The sequence below is a fragment of the Ictalurus punctatus genome, chromosome 3 (genome assembly GCF_001660625.3).
Source record: "Ictalurus punctatus breed USDA103 chromosome 3, Coco_2.0, whole genome shotgun sequence".
Taxonomy (NCBI): domain Eukaryota; kingdom Metazoa; phylum Chordata; class Actinopteri; order Siluriformes; family Ictaluridae; genus Ictalurus; species Ictalurus punctatus.
In genome coordinates, this window is record NC_030418.2 from 30,712,922 (window position 1) to 30,735,421 (window position 22,500).

General features: G+C 39.1%; 1 protein-coding gene across 3 annotated transcripts in view; it reads right to left on the reverse strand.

The window, feature by feature from the left end:
- Positions 1-22,500, reverse strand: part of tbc1d9 (TBC1 domain family, member 9 (with GRAM domain)) — a 54,884-nt gene that overhangs the window by 16,742 nt on the left and 15,642 nt on the right. For all 3 annotated transcript variants that reach the window (XM_017464545.3, XM_017464544.3, XM_017464543.3), the window contains exons 3-9: positions 15,168-15,278; positions 10,191-10,309; positions 7,534-7,762; positions 6,028-6,289; positions 4,120-4,327; positions 658-864; positions 238-411 (exon numbers count right to left, since the gene is read on the reverse strand). In XM_017464545.3, coding sequence (XP_017320034.1) covers positions 238-411; positions 658-864; positions 4,120-4,327; positions 6,028-6,289; positions 7,534-7,762; positions 10,191-10,309; positions 15,168-15,278 — 1,310 coding nt within the window. The remainder of the gene's footprint in view (positions 1-237; positions 412-657; positions 865-4,119; positions 4,328-6,027; positions 6,290-7,533; positions 7,763-10,190; positions 10,310-15,167; positions 15,279-22,500) is intronic.

Here is a 22,500-nt window from a genome sequence, read left to right on the forward strand (position 1 = left end):
CGGTGCTGTGTAAGAGGAATAAAACACTCTGTTAATAAGGCGCTCTGTTAGTGGAAAATAATCAACGGTAACTCCATTTCATGTCAGGCTGCATCATACCACTCATATTCCTAGAACAGTGTTTTAATCCTTACACATTCTGGGTCAATAAAAATATATTCGCCAAAAAAAAAAAAAAAACTTGAGCAAGTGTTTAAGCATGTGAGACATGTGAACAATGTGCGTTTGAGTGTTTACCAGTTTGGGATTGAACTCCTCAGGCGAGCGACGACGGTACATGGTCATGAGGGCCTGTGTTGCCGTGGGAACACTGTTGTCGTTGAGGTTGAACTGGCGCTCGCTCTCGCCCTCTGAGCCCAGACTGCTGCGTTGTGGACTGCAGGAGAGAAGACTGCTGTGCTGGGAGTACACCTGTATACACACAGACACACACAAATTGAAGTCACTAAGGAGAAATCTGTAGCTGTAGCAAACACAACCTTCAGCAGATGGATCATTATAGTTAACGTGGCAATAGACCTTGTTATATCTTTAAAATCTCCAGGAAAGGTCTTCAAAGAAAAACCTCAGCATGACGTGTACCAGATAGAACACAAAGCTTGAAGACTTTGATAAAACACAGATACAGATGAAGGAAAAAAAAAGCTCAACACTCACCTCATCGTCTGAGCTGGTGAAGCTGCTTGTGATCTCTCGCTCGAAGTAGATCTTAGAGGAGGTCTGCTGCAGGAAGTCAGAGATCCTCTGCACCAGGAAGTCGCGGTCTTTCAGGTTGGCGAACAGGAAGGTCATTCGGTTCTTGGTGCTGATTGATAGTGGGCTGGGTAACACATTAGAGCTGTCTGCCTTCTCCACAATGGTCACCTGATAGTGTTGGATAAATAAGGAGTTCAAACAAAAAAAAAAAGTTTCTTGTCAGTGGTTCATTATTTTCATATAGTAGCATATCCTAATGTTTTTTATTCCTCTTATAGCACAGCAATTTGCCAGTGATTACAATTTTGCATTTATTAAATCACAATTATATTTAATACTGTGGAGTGTTTGCAAAACTACTTAGTCATCATACGATCACAGCTACAAACAGCCATTGCCTAGCTTTCTCTTAGAGTTGATCAGACAAAATGATGCAGATTTTTACTGAGAAATCAACCATCATGAAGACTTTCCTGTATCGGAAAAATTCCAGCTTTACGACACTGGAGACTCCTTTTATAAATATCAAATTAAACATCTCCTTACAGAAAACGTCACCATACCGACGATTATAACCGTTTTTATTTCTTAAATATCAGCACATTTTTGAAAATGGGTGTATTTTTAGACTTCGAGCGTAAGCTTGCGTCCACCATGCAAGTCCCGGTGTTATGAGCTGTTAGTATAGAAACGATAAGGTATTAGAACGAACGCATTCATACAAACCAGCGAGTTGCGTCACAGCTGGAACTACTGTCAGAGATGCTGTTATAGAAAATTAACGCACACCTTCAGTCCAAATTCAACAGTGCTGTGGAGTAATTCCTCATAAAAGATCATATGTATCAACAAATCATATATGTGTAACAGAAGAGTCATCTGTATGTGTCTGCATTTGGAAAAGTTCTTAAAAACAGCTGATGCTGAATCAGGGGTAATAAACACAGTAATTTTTTTTTTTTTTTTTGACTTGCAGTGGCTTCATGGCCTGATGTTAAACAGTTACAAAGACAGCGAGAGGAGATGTGCAGTAAAGCTCCAGCCATCTTCCCTTCTGAAACATTGCACTGTCAGAATCAGCAGCTAAATATGAGAAACGTGGGCAAAGGTTTAGTTTGATGATGTAGAGAAAATCTCCTGTGAGAATTTTACCGCAGAAGGTCACACTCTGAGATTGAGAAGCGGAAGATGGGGCTGTACACCATAGACATGTGTGAGACGTGTTAGCGTGCAGACTGTAACCACAATCGTGTAGCACAGCTTATGAACGAAAAAAAAAATGACCAATATGTGTGTGCGCGTGTGTGTGTGTGTGTGTGTGTGTGTTACACCACAGTCAGAAAACTCCCTAAGATGATATGAGGAGGAAACCTTGAGAGGAACCGGACTCAGAACGGAACCCGTCCTCATCTGGGTAACACCGGATAGTGTGAAAGTAAAAGAAAGTTCATTATGGTTTTTACATGAAGTCTGTTTTGCTGAACTAGTCCACTGATGTCACACAGTGGCCACAAAAAAAAAAATAAAAAAATAAAAAATGTTGGGGCGGGAGGGGGAGAGGAGTTTAGGGGTTTAGGGACGACAGCTGGCAATGGCAACCACTTCCAGATACTAAGTGAGTCTGACAGCTCGCTGCTTCAGCCTTTTATTCATGTCACATTGATCATGGTTTTTTTATTACCACCCACCTATGTGCACACACTCACACACCCACACACACGCTTCACAAAGGCGAAACCCATTTTGTAAATCAGCAGCTCGTCAGTGTGACCATTATTAAAAAGGACACTCTATACATCTCCTGCACACAGCAGATCAAAGATGTCACATGGTTATTATTCTGCTATTCTGTAGGATTTAATACAAGCTTTAGAAAGATTATCAGCTGGAAGTAGTCTCAGGCTGCAGGTTTTAAAACGGATATACAGCTCCCAATAGAGGAAACGTCTAAGATGGTCACTGCAACTCATCATGTGACATCATGCTAACAGCATCCAAGATTGATCCATGACCTCTAGCAAAGAGATTTAATGTCTAAATAAATTAAGAGGTGCTGATGAACTATTTGGATAGACAGACGTAACTATGAGCATACAACTATGAGTTTATGGATCACTGTGTAAACAGAGCTGAAAGTAAACAGTTTGTCAAAATTTAGATTTGGTTTTTGCAAAAATGTTTTACAAAAAACATATCCATCTCTCAACTCATCAACCTCAGCCATTCTTGCATCTATCCCACCAACAACCCACCCATTCATCCATCCATCCATCCAATGACTCATCCATCCATCCACCATACCCATACATCCACCTATCCATAATCTATCTCTCAACCTATCTACCAATCCATCCATCCAGCATACTCATCCATCTACTCACCCATCAATCAACATACCTATTAACCTATCCACCCAACCATCTATCAATCCACCCTACACAACCATCCATCTATCCACCAATCCATCCACTCCCAACCACCAATGACTCATCCATCCATCAACCCACCTATCCATAATCCACCTATCAACCTATCTTCCAATCCATCATCCGATCCATCCATCAACCCTACACATCCATCTACCATACTCATCCATCCACTCACCCATCAATCAACCCACCTATCAATCTATCCACCCAAGCATCTATCAATCCACCCTACACATCCAACCACCCTACACCCCCTTCCATCAACCCACCTATCAAATCCACACATCCATCCAACCATCCATCCATCCACTCCCAACCACCAGACTCATCCACCCATCCACCCACCTATCAACCTATCTTCTAATCCATTATACGATCGATCCATCGATCCATTATCCATTATCACGATCTACACATCCATCCACCCAACCATCTATCAATCCACCTATCAACCTATCCACTCAACCATCTATCAATCCACCCTACACATCTATGCCCCCTTCCATCAAATCACCTATCAAATCCATACATCCATCCAACCATCCACCCACCAATACATCCACTCCCAACCACCAATCCTACCCATCCTTCCACAATCAACCCAACTATTAACCTCCCCCATCTATCCATTCACCCTACACATCCAACAACCCTACACAGCCAACCAAACTACTCATCCATTCAACTCACTCATCCGTCCATCCACCCATCCACCCAGTGTATCATCCTGATGTCTTCCCTGTGTGTCGGTCACTACTGACTTTTAAATCACCTTTAAATCACTATATAATGTTCAACTTAAATTCCAGACTGCTATGAAAATTCATTATAGTTTACTATACATCCATCTATCAATCCTGCTTCTACTACGGCATCTTACCGTGTACCGGTACTTGACTTTTATGTCTATGAAAATATGACAGAAATATCCATAATATCCATGTTTTTATTCAATTTAAAAGGAACTACGGTGCTCCTTCAGACCCAAACCTACCTCTCGGAGGGGGATGATGAGGCTGCACATGGTCTCCTCTTTACTGGTGAAGCAGATGTAGTTGGTGGAGACGAACATTTGGCCCAGGATGTGCATCTTGTTGAAAGGAGTCCACAGCGTGCAGTCTGTGTGTCCATCCAGCTTCTCGTCTTTCGGCAGGCGGAACAGCGTGCGGTATCGTTCACTTTTAGCCCTGGCGTCCAGATCCCTGAAATGAAATGGGAAAATTTTTACATTTTTAAAGGTTCTTCCTTCACAATTTCTCCTCGACGTAACAGTCAGAGGTAGTTTTCACACGTGGGAAATTCTTCAGGATGAAGTGTTTTGCACTTTGCTGTTTCTGTGTGAAATGACAAGCTGCATTTTGTTTTTGTCTTAGTAACTTCAAGAGGAAACAGATAGAGAGGCAATATGACTAGTGATAACAGGTGATAACCTGCTTGTGATAAACTTGTGTTATCGGCGTTCCCCGACATTAAACATAAACTGTAAATGGATAAAAATGATGACGTCACGCTTTAATAAACAAAAAATGTATAATTGATGGAAAATTGCTGTGGCACAAGATGAATGAAACACTTCAGGACGTGCTGTTGTAGGAAAATAAGCAATGTTAAGGTGATTTGTTGATTGAATGAACCTTCTACTGAAATCAAATCCTTGACTTTTTCAAACATTATCAGGTTCTCAAACAGCCAATGAAACTTTTCCGACCTCAACTAACCATGCATCAAAAATATTCACCACCAGTCGTAAGTTTTCTTTGAACTTTTAGAATTTCCGACATCTCCTGCGTGCTTGCTTCGCAAAAAGTCGGATTTGGGCATCCAGCTTTATAAACCTATAAACTCTACATATTCCTAAGATTTACACCATCATCTTTCAGGACTTCATAGAGTGCTCGAACACTTATTTCCTTTTATGGCCACCTTGCCGAGGCTTAAATCTCACCATAAGCATGTGAGTCAGAGTGAGATGATTGTCATGGCTCTCTGCAACACCTTCCGCTTTAGTTACACTGAAGTGTACAAGTGCATTAACATATACTACTGGTGCTTTTATTAAAATATAGGCTATACCTCTGTGTGTATTGGGAAGCAGAACAGTTTTCCAATAAGCCGCTGTATGATGTAGAATAAAACACGTCATGTTTGTTTTACTCTACAGTGTGATGGTGACCTTGAAAACTAGAATAAAAAAAAAAACAATCATTCATGACTGCTTGATGTTCACTGTTAAAGATTTTAGCCTGCAATATTTTGACCATGATCAAGTCACCGATTATGTGTCTCAACCAGGGCATGTTTGATTGGTCACACATAAATAATGATACTCCTTGAGATGAAATGAAATGCTATCATGCTTGACAGAGCACTTTTTGTGTTGATATGGGGGAAAGAAAAAAAAAAGGCAACTCGTCAGACACCATTACGACGCACTTACCAGAGTCAACTATAGTAGATTGCTATCTAGATTAAACTTATAGCTATCAGTAATGAAGGTGGAATAAAGATTGAGGAGGTTGTTTGTCTGTGCTATAGGCTTGGGCTGAATTCCTGACCGTATGAGGTCACAGATAACGTTGGGCATCTCATTGCACTGCAGTGAGCGTCCCAAAAGTAGACAAGGCGTTATTTCGGTTACGCTGCAATGATGAAATAATGGCAATTAAATATTTTCAGTTCAATCTTAATGGACATTTTATCCTCCATTAATCTCTTGCCCTTCCCCCACTTATGACCTCATTGGTCAATATGTAAAAAAAAATTGAAAAAAATTATTTCCATTACTCTACACTCTTAGCAATTATTTAGTTCTGATTGATATATTTCCTGATCAATGAGTATCGCAAAGACCAATGTTGCAGTAACAATTACGGAAACATCGGTACATTTACATTCAGCTGACCTCTTGAGGGCTGACACCTTCTTAGGCGATTTCCTCTTGAGTTTGGGCAGTGAGCGATCCTGCTCGAAGCCCTTGTTGTCCAGGAGCTGGCGCATGGCGATGTTGGCTAGCTGCTCCATAAGCTTAAAGGTCTCGTTGATGTTGAGGAACACGGAGAAGACGTGCTCGTTGCAGCGAGTACTCACTCGCACCATGTCCGGCAGCAGCAGGGTGGCGTTCTTCTCCAGTTGAGTGATGTCAGCCCAGCGAACCAACAGCTTGGCTATGACAGAGGACAGGAACAAAGTACAGGGTTAACACCAGAAAGAGTATCATCTCTACGGAGCTTCAGTGGTTAAAACACACATTTATACCACAGTGCTGCTGTATTCTTGATTCTGATTGGTCAGAATGTGTTGATTAATTAATATGTTATTGTTTCTTTATTAACAGGGCATTTACAGCAACTTGTATGGTGGACGCTCCAGAAATATGTGTAATTACTTATATGGTAAAGTTTTTTTTTTTATTAACATTTAACATTTTTGGAAGGAGTCTCCACTGTCAGTGCTTTGAAAGTGTCAGAGGGAAAGTTGTAACTTGAAGTTTTCAGACATGGGAAAGTCTACAGGATGGAGGACTTTGCACTTTCTGGTTTCTCTGTAACATTACAAGCTGTGTTACAGTGTGTGAGAGAGAGAGAGAGAAAAAAAAAGAGAGGCCTGTGAGGGAACGACTGTTTATAGAGTAGTTATAACATAAGTGAAAATAGGAAACAAACTTCCATAAACTTCAACAATAATCAGATAACACAGGTGACTTTAATTAATAAAACCATTATAAGCGCCGACAAATTGCTGTGGAATAAGATGAAGACGAAATAATAACAATTTGCCCCAATCATCCTGTTTAAAAGTTTACACCCCCCGGCTCATAATGTACCGTGTTGCCTTCTTGAGCATCAGTGAATGTTTGCACGTTTTGTAATAGTTGTGTACGAGTCCCTCAGTCATCCTCAATGTGAAAAGATGGATCTCAACATCATATAGCCACAGTTATATAGGGGTTAAATATGCAGAAGATGCTGGAAAAGCTAAGAATATGCAGGAGCTGGAGGATTTTTCTGAAGAACAGTGGGCAGTTTAACTGCTCAGGACAAACAAGGGACTCAGGAACAATTATCACAAAACGGTATTACGAATCGAGCGTATGTAAACTTTTGAACTGGTTCATTTGTGTAAATTCAGATACTATTGTGTCTTGTGGACTAGATGTAAACATCTGTTATGGGAAATAGTTTATTCAGGGCAGAACTAAATAAAAATAAATATGCAATTTTAATGATCCTTCTTTATTTTAATTATTAACATTTTGCAGATTCTGCAAGGGGTGTGTAAATTTATGAGCACAACTGTAAATATCCCTACGTGCATCTATTTTCCACAAAACATCAATAATGAGAGCATAACAAGACTTACACCCAAGTGCATATTATATGCCTGGATCTACATTAGGTGCCTCACTCACCCTCCTTGCCGAGCAGGTAAGAGTAAAAGCAGAGGTGGTTGATGCTGAGGTAGAGACAGCCTTGCCTGGGGACTCGACCCTTCCAGTAGCTGCAGGAGTAGTAGTTCACCAGCTTCTCCTCGTCTGGCATCCCGAACAACCTCCGAAACTTAGCAGTGGCTTCCTTGAACTTGTCCGTGTCGTCGTCCTCCTTATTGTCATGATTTTTGTTGTATTCAGCAATGATACCCTTTAAAGGTAGGAGAGAAAAATGAAAGTGAAAAACAAAACAAACAACACTATAAGTAAAATGGATTGCGTAAAAAAAAAAAAAGTACGTCTTAGGCACATAAAAAGAAATTCTGTAAAGTAAAAATGGCTTCAAAAATAAGAAAAATTTCTACACAGAAAAATTTGACAATAAAGAGCGGGAAAAAAATAAAACAAATGAAATAAAAAAGACAAACTAAGTTAAAATTTGATGTGACCACAATTTTCCTTTGAAATTTCATCGGTTCATATAAATATTTGCCCTGCATCTTGGAGATCATGTCACAATTCTTCTGGAAACTGACTTTAGGGTTTGGTCTGAAATTTACTCTATTACTTAATACTATGTTACTTTGTAAATGTTTGTATTTCGTATGGAACAAAATACAAACATTTCTCTGTAATATAGATTTAAGGGGGAATTAATGCTCGTTTCCACTGATAATAAACAGCTAAGAGAAAATGTATATAAAAATTAAAGTACCTAAAACTTATATGTGTGTATATGGAACAAAGATAGAAAACAGTATTTCCCTAAACAACTTAAAGACTCTAAAGTAATATTCTTAATATTCATATACCATGTTTAAAATGTAGGCTTACTGTGATTTACTTTTATTTTTTGTAGAAAGTTAGTAATATGGACCATTATTCTGAACAATATTTCCCTTTATAACTTTATTTTACACCTTAATATAAACTTTTATTTTTATTCCCCCTATATATTTGTATATTTGAATGAATATTCTGTATAATATGAGAATAAACTTGATTTAAATTTATACCTTATTCTATATTCTAATTTTACATATCTAATTTTACTGCAAACACATTGACAAAATACTCTTATTATTTATGAATGGAGATATTGTTGTTACTGCTTCTAATTGTTAACCTTTCATTAGTAGTACAACCCCAATTCTGAAAAAGTTGGGGACAGTATGGAAAATGCAAAAAACAAAACAAAATACGATGTAGTCTTGCACCAACTCCATTTAATATCATCGGTGTATTATGAGATGTTTTGCACTAACAGCACTAACAGGTACGGCTCTTGTCTTGCATGTCAGAAGGCATCATGAAGTACTTTTACAGTAATTACTAAGCCACCAAAACTAAACCACAGAACACTCATTTTGAAACTAGGGTTATGGTCTTGGTGAGGAGATTTGTTAAACAACTTAGAACATTGCACCTTTGGTGGCAGTCCACCGATTTTTAGGTGAGCAAAAGTATAGGAACAGACAGTGTTAAAGTAAATTAAAGTGCATAACACTTAATAATTGGTTGCATATTTCTTGTCTGCAATAACTGCATCAAGCCGGCGACCCACTGACCACCAAACTGTCGCATTCTTCTTTTGTGATGCTTTTCCAGACTTTTATCTGCAGCTTCTTTCAGTTGTTGTTTGTTTTGGGGGGGGTTTCTATCTTCAGTCTCCTCTTCAGGAGGTGATAGGGTTAAGGTCTGGTGATTGACTTTTTAAGTCTAACACCTTCCACTTTTTCCCCCCTGATGAAGTCCTTTGTTGTGCTAGGAGTGAGTTTTGGATCTTGCTGCATGATGACGTTCCTCCAAATTAGACTGGATGAATTTAGATGAATTTCTCTGTTAATTGACAGACAGAATGTTTCTGTAGGCCTCTGAATTCATCAATAAAGATTAGTGAGTCTGTTCCAGAAGCAGCCATGCGAGCCCAAGCCATGACACTACCTCCACCATGCTTGACTGATGAGCTTGTATGTTTTGGATCATGAGCAGATCCTTTCTTTCTCCACACTTTGGCCTTCCCATCACTTTGGTGGAGGTTAATCTTGGTTCAAGAACTTTTGTGGGTCATCTCTTCATTTGTTTTGCGAATTCCAATCTGGCTTCCTGATTCTTATTGCTGATGAGTGGTTTGCATCTTGTGGTATGGCCTCTATATTTCTGCACTTGAAGTCTTCTTCGAATGGTGGATTGTGATACCTTCACTCTTGCCCTCAGGAAACGAAACCTGAAATTCTGATCTATATATATCGTTTCATATTCGTCTTTTGAGCTCTAACCCAAATGTCTTCAGTGTATAGCAAAAACAAAAGAATTGGCCTTGCCGTTCCAATACTTTCCTGTATTTTTTCACTGTGTGAAACATTTTTTTTTTTAAAGCAGGAAATAGATATTGAGACACAGTGTAACGCGCTTTGTAGAAAAGCGCTATATAAGTGCAGACCATTCAGACCATTATTAAAAAGTGCTAAATCAGTAAATAAATGCAGAAATTAGCTCAGGAAGTTAAGGAAATGATCTCAATGCAGAAATGCAAGCCATTTCCGAATCGCTTGCGAACACTCAGACAGGGTCAGGAATAATAAAGTAAAATGTTTAATGTGTGTGTGTGTGTGTGTGTGTGTGTGTTTTTGTGTTACCTGAATCTTGCCCTTGACAAAGGTAGTGATGTCGTTCTCATTCTCGAATATAGACAGCGTCTGCAGGAGGTTGTGCTCCAGCCACTCCCAGTGTTCAGTGATCTCTCTACGGGAGCTCCCTGTCTCACACACACACACACACACACACACACACACACACACACACACACATTCCCATTAGCCGCCGGAGTAACAAATGACGTACTCCCTTTCATTCATCATTGTTGTAGAATAAAAAAAAAGGATATTATGCAAATGCTAATATTTTCATTAAAATATCAGTCACAAAACATTTTTTCAAATCTTCCATTAAAATGTAAATGACTTTTGCCTACTTCTAAATGTACGACATTACCATGCATAGAGGAAGAAGAAAAAACTGCAAATAGTATCAGGTCACGTTTCAAAAGCCAAACTGATGAAATCGAATTCCAGCCATACAATCCTTAGTGATGAAAAATGTGTCATGTTTCATGTTGTTGCATTATCTGCTGAATCATGGTACAGAAAAATGCATAAATAAATGTAAATACAACAGTTTTTAATAGCGCTCTGGAAGATAATGACCTGCACAGATTCACTTGAGTTAAATACCTGAAGATCAATCTGAGAATGTGTCTATGTCATGATGGTTAACATATTATATTAATCTTCAGCAAATTCAGATGCTGCTATTTAGTAACTACACAAGGCATCAGTGCTTCACTGTGTTCTCTTCAATGCTAATGTCATTACATCTCTATCAGAGGTTGCGACGTTTTGTTGCATAACTTTTCACCAATTACTTCTTATATAAATGTCTAAACGACAGTAGTTCCTGCTGCAAGACAAATCACAGGGTTTATATTAATGTGCATGTTCTAGGTCATTATTTCTACAGCTAATTCGTGGTGATTTTTATAGCAGATGCTCCACATAAACAGAAAAGTGTGTGTAATCATTGATATGGTGAGTTTTCTTTAAGAAGATGTTTATTTAACTTTTTAGGAAGTGCCAGTTATTTGTAATGGTCAGAGGCAAAGCTGTAACTGTTTTCAAGATGAGGGTGTTTAGGGAACAGAGCCATATCTCCCTGCACTGAAGCTAAGCAGGGTTGAGCGTGGCCAGTACCTGGATGGGAGACCTCCTGGGGAAAACTATGGTTCCTGCTGGAAGTGAGGCCAGCAGGTGCGCTCATCCTGGAGTCTGTGTGGGGCTTAATACTGACACTATACTGTAAAAACAGCAGTGTCTTTCAGATGAGATTAAAAAGCATTAAAAATCCCAGGACAATTATAATAAAAGCGTAGGGGTATAACCCCAGTGTCCTGGCGAAACTCCCCCATTGGCCCTTCTCTATCATGGCACCCTAATAATCGCCATCTCTGAATTGGCTACATCGCTCTCTCCTCTCCACTAATAGCTGTTGTGTGGGTGTTCTGGTGCACTGTGGATGCTACACACTAGTGGTGGTTGAGGAGACCGCCCACCTCCCCACACGCTTTGAGTGTCTAGAAAAGCACTATATAAATGTAACCGTAACTAACAACCGTTTATAGCTGCTTTAACATAAGTGATAACAGAAACTAGCCACCTTATCATTGATTTATTTTCCTAGAACAACACACCCCATCTTGTTTTATTTCCTACTTGTGTTTCCCATAAAGTGGAAGTATTATGGTAATCAGTGTTGGGCTTTGGAGCTTGGTGCATATTAACAAGAAGTTCTAATCCATAGATAAGCCATGGAATATTTTGCTCTGCAGTTCAATACAATACAGCATGGAAAGTACTTTATTAATAAAATGGTATTAATGAGACTGGAGTTAATCTGTAGGCTTTAAAATGGAAAATCCACAATGCACAATGCCAAATCACAGCCCTCATCTTAAGCAGTGTTTTGCTGTAGATTACATAAGGGTCAGAATTTTACTGTTGTGTACTGTTTTATTCCTTTTCGCAAACATGACATGCACTTGATTTATAATCCAAGAGTAGAGCTGAGAAACTCAGGGTTATTGGTCTTAATAATGGCAGTCTTTAGGTTTGAACTCACAAGCTTCTTGTTACTACAACAGCATCGTTCACCTTTAAACTCCAAGGACTGGTTAGCAAGTTCAGACCTGTTCAGACTTCAGTAAGCACATGCCTTTCTCTTATGTTTTCTACTATGGGAAAGTTTTCACCATGGAGGATGTTGTGTTTTGTGATTGTTGTGGCCAAAAATGCTTGATTTTGCACCGGCTTTAAAAAAAAAAAAATTACTACTTGAATTGGTGAAATTGAAATTGTATGAAAGTCTTTCGCACAGTCTTACACGGTGACCTTTTAGCTGTACTCACATTCGATGCATGTGAATCGAAGAGGGCTTTGGCGGAATGTGCGTTCTGATGACGTCACATGACGCGTCTCGGCCCAAATCTGTGAAAAATCTGCGCTAATTTTGAAAAATTGCGTTTGCTTGATTTTGCGTTCATTTCTGCAATTACAAAATCGCCAAATCCTAGAGGGACCGATTTATAGCTGTCACACAAGTAATAACAGTAACTAACTTTTCTCAAGGATTTTCCACAGTATTACATGTACCTGTATTTAAACGTCTAAATGGGTAAAAAATATGACGTGTCACTCTTCAATAAATTTAAAAAATGTGTAATTGTTGGCTAATTGCTGTGGTATAGCACAGCAATTAGCCAAGGAATAAAACACTGTCATCGAGGAATAAAACACTGTCATCGGAAAATAATCAACTTCAGTGCCCTAACCTCATCACGTTACCCCACTCTTGATTATTTTCCTATAACAGCACATCCCTAAATGCCCCCCCCCATCACTGAATAACATGCTTTAAGGTAAACAATTGAATAATAATTCAGGACTTTAAGTTACTCTCAGTAACTACAAATCATTTTGTTAAAATGTTAGTACTAGGATACACACAAACACACTCTATGGCTCAGTCAGGAGAATGTGAAAGCCTTGGAGCTGCATAAAAACACACTCTATTGCAGAGGTGGTATACAGGTTCATTTGATGGTCTTCCATTGTGCTGTAAAGGTTCTCAAGAGAAGGATGGTCCCATGAAAAGCTCTCAGAGTGGAAAACTGTTTGTAGTATAAAAGATTTATGAGACATGTGAAGAAAAGGGGCGGGGCTTTGAATGTCATCGGGTAATCCGAGTTAGTGATGTGCAAATGTTATTGCACGAGAAAATACAGCACTCTATCAGTATGCAAATGCAGGCCATGCACCACTGGATTAAAACTAGAGATTGGGGCCATTTATCAAGCCCTAATGTTTGTAGTGGTGCTCCATAATATTTTTCCAAAGAATATCTGTACGTTGCTGAAAAGACAGCGACAAGACAATGGGAATCATTGTGCGACTACATCAACTACTATTGTGTGTACTGGATGCACATATACTTTATGATAGAAAGGAAGAGCTTTCTATCAGATTTGAATTATTTTCCTATAGAATCCAAGGATTTAAGCCTCACGATAAAGAGCTTAAAAATATGCAGTTTGACAAGAAATCTATCCGAATCATATTCTCCCATTTTGCGATTACTGAAGATGAACGAATGGGAAGCATTTAATCATGGATGTAGTGAAGTTTTCAGCGAGGGGACGTTTATTTCACTTTTACGGCAGGAGTCTACAATCTCAGCACTCATTGTAAGAGTCAGAAATCGTATGGAGGACAGTTTCTCTATAACAAGTTGTATATTTTTGTCTTTAAGAGAAAACGAGGGAGCGCCTGTTTATAGCCGATATAACATAACCGATAACGGGTAATTGTGTTGCAGACATTCCCTAACATTTAAATGTCACTATACAGTAAAATACCATCGATCATTCTTTCATTTAATTAAAAACACTTCAGGACGTGCATGAGTAGCACCCGTGGTCATGTTTCATTCCTTACATGTTGCCTGATTGCAGTCACATCCTACATCCAGACTGCATGTGTATTAGCCAAAATACATGTATAGTATATATTTTATGGATATGTTGAAAATTAATTATATATATATATATATATATATATATATATATATATATATATATATATGACGCTGTGTTTACTATTACACTGTGTTTACTTTGTCCTGCTGCATTATCCAACCTAAAACTAGTCTAACCTAAGTAAATTCCTTGTTTATAAGTGTTTAGCCAACAAATGAATATTGCATCTGATAGACAAACATGCATATACAATATAGAATAACGTATACAGAGTCAAGAGTATGTCAGGCTAAGCTCGGTAAAGAAGTGAAACCTGTAAAATGTGCCAGTGAGTGGCTCCCACCCTGCAGCTCTCCTCAAACCACATTAGAGCTAAAAGGAGTGAACAGAATCTCTCCCCAGGGACTGCGGGGGGACGTTCCATCTCAAAGGAAATAAAGACACACGTCCTCACAATTGACTGCACTGCCCTTTTGCTATCTTTTTGCCATTTGACATCCGACTTGTCCTATTATTAACCCATAAAATTGTTGTATTTTGTCTCACTCTACAGCTTTAACAGTGGTTTTAAAAGACTGGAGCGTGGAGAAATATCAGGCTCAGCTAGCATAAGTGCCAAGGCCAAATTCAATTAAGCACGCCCAGATGCACTATTCTTAAAAGCCTGCAGCTAAGAGGGAGATTTTGGAGTCTGCAATCAATAGTGCACTAGTTGCAGCGTACGCTGAAGCACACAACAGCAAAGCCAACACAAAACCCTGAACAAAACTAGCTGGCTGAGATCATACATATATACGCAAAACTGGCTGAGATCATGCACATAATTCCACAGCCAACATCTAAACACCATTTAAAGGGGAGGGGGATGAGACGAGGATAATTTACTTTGCAGCTTTTGACTTCCGCTTTAAGCCCAGTGGAGAATGAGGTAATGCTTGGCATTTGGAGGCCGGCGGAGAACAAGGGGCAAGATATGAGGGAATATTCTAGAAGCAGGTGTGAGAGCGGAGTCTGAAGAACAGTGATTTACCGTGGGCGATTGCCCAGTACACCAGCGAGTCAGGCGTCTGATAAAGGATCCTGTACGGAGCCACACGTGCACTGGAGTCCAGCACGACGTCCAGAGTCCCCACCAACAAACCTGCAGGAGCAAAAAGAGTTCTGAATTCAGGAATAAATAGCATGCCACAATCCATGAGAATAATATCGTCACCTCTGGCTTGCTCATTAGGGATAAATTTCCACATTTAAAATCTATATCTTGAATTGATATGTTTCAGTAAAGCTGATTTCTCATATATAATATAATAATAATATAGTTCGACTCTATACAGCCACTAATGTTGATATAAATCTCACGAATAATTTTGATTTAGTAGTAGAAATGGAGAGCTTAGTGGTATTAGTATTACATATTAAGGTACTCCCATTTGTTTTTAACCCAGAACCACAACCTTATAACACTAAGAACACAACATGACAATATATTATCAATGTTTAAATACATGATGTAACAGTACACGTTTCTAAGAGCGCCCCGAGTGTCACTCGTACTCATAACACTGATTAACATTATTATTACAACAATGAAGTGACTGGATGCGAAAATATTTTAAATATTTTGTACAGAATGTTACACTTTCTTCTTTTGCATGTTTGTCTCTTTTCAATTAAAGTATCCAGTGACCTCACTGTTGTTTTGTTGGAACTCGGTTAGCGAACATAAATATCATCTAGGGACGGGCGATATCATATCGTTTGCGATGTACAAATTCTCCCCAAATATGATTGAGTCTTCCCGCAATAATAACGATAAAGCCTAGTTGATGATGTCCTGTATTATTTTTAACACATCATCCTCCCGTAGTTAACAGAGCAGAGAACAGAATAAAACACTGTAGAATACAACATAATACAGTATAACACATGGGGTTAGAACAGGATAAAACACCAAACAATACAATAGAATAAAATCTAGTATTGCAGAACAGCACAGGATATAATAGAATAGAATAGAATTGTAGTTGTACAAGTACAATGACAAAGCAATGAACAATGGAATTAAAATTTCAACACCCCAGATTACAGAAGAGAATAGAATACTGTTAAATCGAATAAAATGCCACTGAAGGAAATAGACTACTGCAGAAAAGAATATCATAGAAGAGCATTTCCCAACATTTTTTCAGTCATGGCACCCTTTGAACATTTTTTAAAAAAGTTTGTACACCCTACACAAACAATAATGCTATACAGCGTTAGCTATATGAGGACGAAGTTGATGGTCCAGAAGCATCCGAGCTTTCCTTTAAAGAAATCTGTCCATATTCTTTTGCACGACACATACATCGTCACACGCTAATTATTAGGATAAAACACGTGCTTACGCATACTGATGTTGATGTGCTGCTGACAGGTCAGCGAGGGGAATTCTTTTTTTATATTTATAATTTTTTTCTTCTTCTTCTTCTTCTTCTTCTTCTTCTTATTATTATTATTATTATGTGTCTTATGATTATTTCTGTCTGTGTTATTATTTCAGACAAAATTTATCAAAAATATTAAATGTTTTGTCCACATTTCAGCATTTTAGAAATGTTTGATGGATTTTTACATGGCACCCCTGCTATCATCAGACGGCACCCCAGTTGGGAAACGCCGTCATAGAACACCGTACAATCGAATAGCGCATAAAACAATACAACACAATAGAACTAAACAGAATTGTATAGAATAGAATTCTGCATGATCGAGCGTTGTACGATTTAATAGAATATAATAAAATATTGCAGCACAGAACAGAATAAGAATAGCGTTGTCATCGTACAAGTACAATTAAATGACACTTCAACACGCCAGGATAAAACAGAATAAAACAGAATACAGCAGAATAAAATGTGATACTGCAGAAGAGAATATCAGAGAGTATTGCAGAATAGCACAGAAAAGAATAAAATATGACTCTAGAAACACACACACACACACACACATATATATATATATATATATATATATATATATATATATATACACATATAAAATCTGTATAGATAAAACAGGTACATTGTCGAGTACTACCTTAAATATATGGCTAAGTATATAGAAAGTTCATACAAGAGATCAAGTAGGTCATTAGCTCATCATAGACAGACCAGACCTGTTCAAGAACACACAGTGTGTCATTACAGTGACGGTGATGTGAGTGCAGTCTGTGCCAGTGCAGAGGATTAGTGCTGTAATATTGCACAGGAAGGTGTGACATTGCGTTTTCATTCTTATCAGCTTATCTGTTGCTGGTGCTCAGAGGTTCACCAATTGTGTGCGTGTGTGCTTGCAGAGCTGGGAGTTGATGGCATGTTTCGGGATACAGGTTTAGCTTCTTAACGTGATTCCCCTGGATAAGAAGCTTTTACTTAGTCTGGAGGTGTGGGTCTTATAATGCGTGCCTGAGGGAAACGCTGCAAACAGAAGCTAGCAGGAGTGGGGTTCTTGCAGATTTGTGTAGGCAGCACAAGTTACAGGTGTCCTCCAGGTCTGGGAGTTGATTGCCAATGGTTTTCTGCATGCTTTCTTGTCAGACATTGTGTGGTCTCTTACTGGTGATGTTCTCCAAGTACAATCTCATGATTTTTAGATTTCTAGAACAGTTATTCTGTCACAGGTTTCTGGATGTCCTGGGACTATTACTGTTCCAACATTTTTAACTGCAGAAACATTATACAAGAGATTGCATAATGTCCATTTTTGTCTCGCTTGGAATGTTTTGTGAGGAGAACATTGAAAAGCTTCTTATGAAAAAATGATGGAATTAATTATTGAACATTCTGATAATATGCTTGGTTCATGGGAATACTGATATTTCCATACAATCATTTCTTCACTCTACTCCAAGTCTCTCCAGGGGTGTCAAGCCATTAATCCAAGGGTCTACTACATCTAAGGCTGTCCAGGTTGCCCAAATGGCATAACACCTGACCTCTAACCTTCATTTTGAAGATGATGGCCCCATATGCCATTTTGGGTTGTGATCGACCAAGTTATGTGGGGTGCCCAGACGCTCACCAGACACTTATGGTCTCTTATGGATACTACCCACAGGCCTGGTTCCAATGGTGGACCCTGGTAACCCTAATGCACTTGGGTCTTTTTTGTACTTTTCATAAAGGTCTGTAGAATTGTTCGTCTGACTTCTCTCCTCACACCAAGGGTTACATAATCAGGTACTGATATCGGGTGAGGATATCCTTGACTTATCTATAACCTTCTACATCCTTGAAATCACAAGACCAGTGATTAATATATTGCAATTGTCTAAGAAATATTATTCATACATGAGTATTATGGGATGTCCATGACATACTTCCAGGTTTGGTAAATACTCAGTTATTGTGCAATTATGAAACTGTACGAGTGTGTGTTGGGTGGGAGATAAAACATGCTAGTTACCTGATTGCGGATGACTCATGGTTAGTTCCTGTGTTTCAAAAGACGTCTGCTGGAGGTGAATACTTTCACACCTAAATGGTCTTTACAGCACTGTTGTGCAATTTCGCACCTGATAAAGGCGCGATGGTTTTACACCAGAAACAAAGAGCTACACAAGAGGACAATGTGTTTTATGACTATGATGTAGTTTATGTTAACAAACAAAAATGAGCACGCATGTAAGGTTACAAACGGAAAGGCACCTGCTCTAAACAAATCAGGTGTGGACCAAATGAAAGCCAATCGAGATGTGGCTTAGGCTGCTTCTCCTTGCACTGGAGAAAAAAAAATCCAAGTTCAAAAGCACAGTCATCAAACTACTGAACCTATTAAGCAGATCTGAATTTTTCTCTTACTTATCACACTTATAAATACAATACAATGGTCTGTACGTATGTTTTTGTTAATTATTTAATATACATCTGATGTTTTCTTCTAAATGTAAATGAGATCTAAATTAGGCTAACCCTAAAAGCAATCGTGCTGATAGTAGCCTATCACTGAACCCAAAAAGCCCATCATGTGATGACTGGCACAAACTTGAGTGGTACGGAATTAATCAGCAGAGTTATACTGATGAAACAGAGGAAGAATAATATGGTGAAACACAATACGAGGCTTGTTTCTGAACACTAGATATTAATTGAGCATTGTAAAAGACACAGGATATAAACATCTTTTGTGGATTTAGGCCACAAGGATTAGTTCAAAGTCTCTTGTAACTTGACATACAGCCAGTGAACCTGTTCATCCTGCTCAGCCACCTCCGTATCCATGACACACTATACTCGGCATTACTCAAATAGTTATCACACACACACCCACACACAAAACTTTAAAATTACTACTTATACCAGATCATCTGCATCCAAAAAGACACGAATGAGGAATCATCCCTCCCTCCGAAGAGAGTTCACCTGTTTTATTTATTTTTGGTCATTTGCCAATTCCCACCCACTAGCTCGTTCTTATTGCACAAGATTTGGGGAGGCTGCACATGCTTCCTTCAAGACACGTGAAACTGGTTGCCATATCTTTTAGAACTGCAGCTCATGCTACATCACAGGGCATGCTATGACTGTTACGATTCAGGCTTAGATGAGTGTACACAACACAGGGACTCATTTGTGTTTGGTAAATGGTTCCCCATGCACGGTTTCAGGGTCATAATTCACTATACTGTGAATCATGCATGAACTATTATGCTTTTACAAGAAAAATAGGTCAATTTAATGTCACCTTGTTGTTGGGTCCAGCAGGATCTCTGCTGAAGGATTCTACACAGAACCTTCATTTCAAGGGTTCTCCTCTCAGGACAACCCAAAGCATCTTTTCCCCCTCCGATAAGTGAACCCTGATCATTAAAGTATATTGAGTCAAATTTCCCATACCTAGGAAATGACACGCTTATCAAAGTTTTATCTTATAATAAACATATAAAACTCAAAAGTATCGGATTCTTTTCCAAAATTTTGGATGTTCCTCCGAAAGTCCCAGACAAACCCAATGGGTCAAAGGAAGGAATATGACATAGTCATATTCCTAAGGTCAAAGAACGGTGTTGGATCAGTGTTGGCGTGGCAGTTAAGGCTCTGGGTTACTGCCAAGCTGCAGCTGTTTGGCCCTTGAGGAAGGTCCTTAACCCCCGCTGCTGTGAAGAAAAGAATTTCCCTGTGCATATATATATGTGATCAATAAAAACTCATTATCATTAACAAGTGCCAGTTTATGGTCACTTCCTGTTGCCTCAATGTTATGTGAAATGTTGCACTTAAGCACATGACCAAAAACAACATGGCCAGTAGGAAGCATTAGTCTATATTTATAATAAGAAAACCTGAAACCTAGCATAAAGTTAAATAAAGACATAATAAATTGTATACTACTGTATTAAATAATTCATATACTGCACTACCAGTACTATAGCAGTTTCAGTACATACAGTGGCTTTTAGCTTAGCTCTGTTTTAGCCTAGCTCTGGTATGATAAGATGAAAGTAGTGAGAGACAGAGGCGAACAAACTAGCCTAGCTATCTTTTGTCAACCTCCAATGCTAATTCAAAATGGTCTATTAACTTAACACTCACTAGCACAGACTATGGCCAACAGTACTCAAAACACCTGGCAAAAATTACAGCCAGTCGTTGAATTGGTCTGTAAATGCCTTGAGAAGCAAACAGCCATAAACGAATCCAGCTTCCTCTCTAATCTTGACCATAAATGTGGAAGAGTGAAGACTCCTCCCGCCCATATAACCCTTTCAGTTCCTTCTTTTATCCACTGGAAAGGGTGAGCTGGGCTTTCCTTGCTTGCTTGAGAGGAACTGTACACATCACATGATCTTTTGAGTATAGAGATGGACGCAAGATTATTACCGGGAACGTATTGTCCTGAGTTACAAACCAACCTACTGTTCTGCTCAATGTTGAAAACCACAGACCAGGCTTTCAGCCGAACAATAATTTCTCTCATTGTCATTTCTTCTCACTGTAGTCAGCTTTCGATTCTTCTCCATTTGGGCTCTGGGTTTTGCTCTGATTGCTGTTCTCTGGCAAAAGCTTAAAATCAATACAGTCTCGAATGACATGAACCTAAGAGGAAAGCAATAAACTGAGAAGCCGCTACCTGAATACGTACTTCTCCATAGCACAGAAACCAACATCGTTCCTCTTTATCATTTTCTATGGTTTATTTGTCACATGGTCATCAAGACAAACTGTTGTGACTTAAGTAAACAAAGATCTGATTGAAATCTACAGTGGCCATGAGACCTTAAATGGAGGATTTGACTGTTTACCGACTATTGTTTCTTCACTACTGTTTATAAATTCTCATTAATTTTACATGAGCAACCATAGGGAATCGTGACACTGATGCCTGTTGTACTGAACATGCATTTAAGGAGAGCGCTTAAATTTAAATGTACTGCTTGGAGTCGCGCACCTTGCAATTAAGCTACTTTTAGATTGAGCTTCACTTCTTATGTTACTTAAGGGCACATGCTAAGGTTTGATCCGTGCACAGTCCCTGCCTTGAATGAGCTCTAGGTGTACAGGCCATGTGCCTCTGGAGCTTTGGCACTCTCACCAGCTTTCCCAGCCTCCTCTGGGCTCAGGCTCCAGGGAGGGCAGGACCCATGTGCCAGGCTCTCTGCCTCCCCTTTCAGCGCCAACTGGCACATCACACTCATCCATTTACATAACAGTGACATCATCGTCAAGCACGAGCGCATGCGTCGTTCTCTCAACCAACATTTCTCCCCTCACATAACCTACCCGGTGCTTTTCTTGAAGATTATGGAACCCGAGAATTTACTGTGGGGCAATCAGCAGCTTCTCACCACATGTGCTTTATTTAACTACAAAAACAACCAACGCTTTTGTCAGATGTGCTTTTCACGTGGTTACAACAAAAACGCAGTGTGGTGGACACCCGTAGGCCAGAGCTGGGCTAAGCATGACAGATTATGACCAAGGTTCGGGCCCAGGAGGGTTAGATTCATGGGGTGGTGAGTGCAGAAACCTTGTCACTGGTCAATAAAGACAGATATGGGATGTACAGTATGCTAACTATGAAGAGGTTGGAGCATCAGGTGTGGTGTTTCTCCAAAACATCACTCATTTCATAACTTCATATGTGCAGACATATGAACCAAAGAAGGCATTAAATGCAGGACCTCATAATAAATAAACAAATTCTGTATACAAGTGAGCAGATTCTACCAACCGACTTCAAAGGCTTTAACTTCTGACGTGAAGCGATATTAATTAAACAAATAATACACTCCATTCATTCATTATCTTCAATAACTGCTTTATCCTAGTCAGGGATGCATGCAAGGCAGGGATATAGCCTGGACAGGACATCAGTTCAGTGCA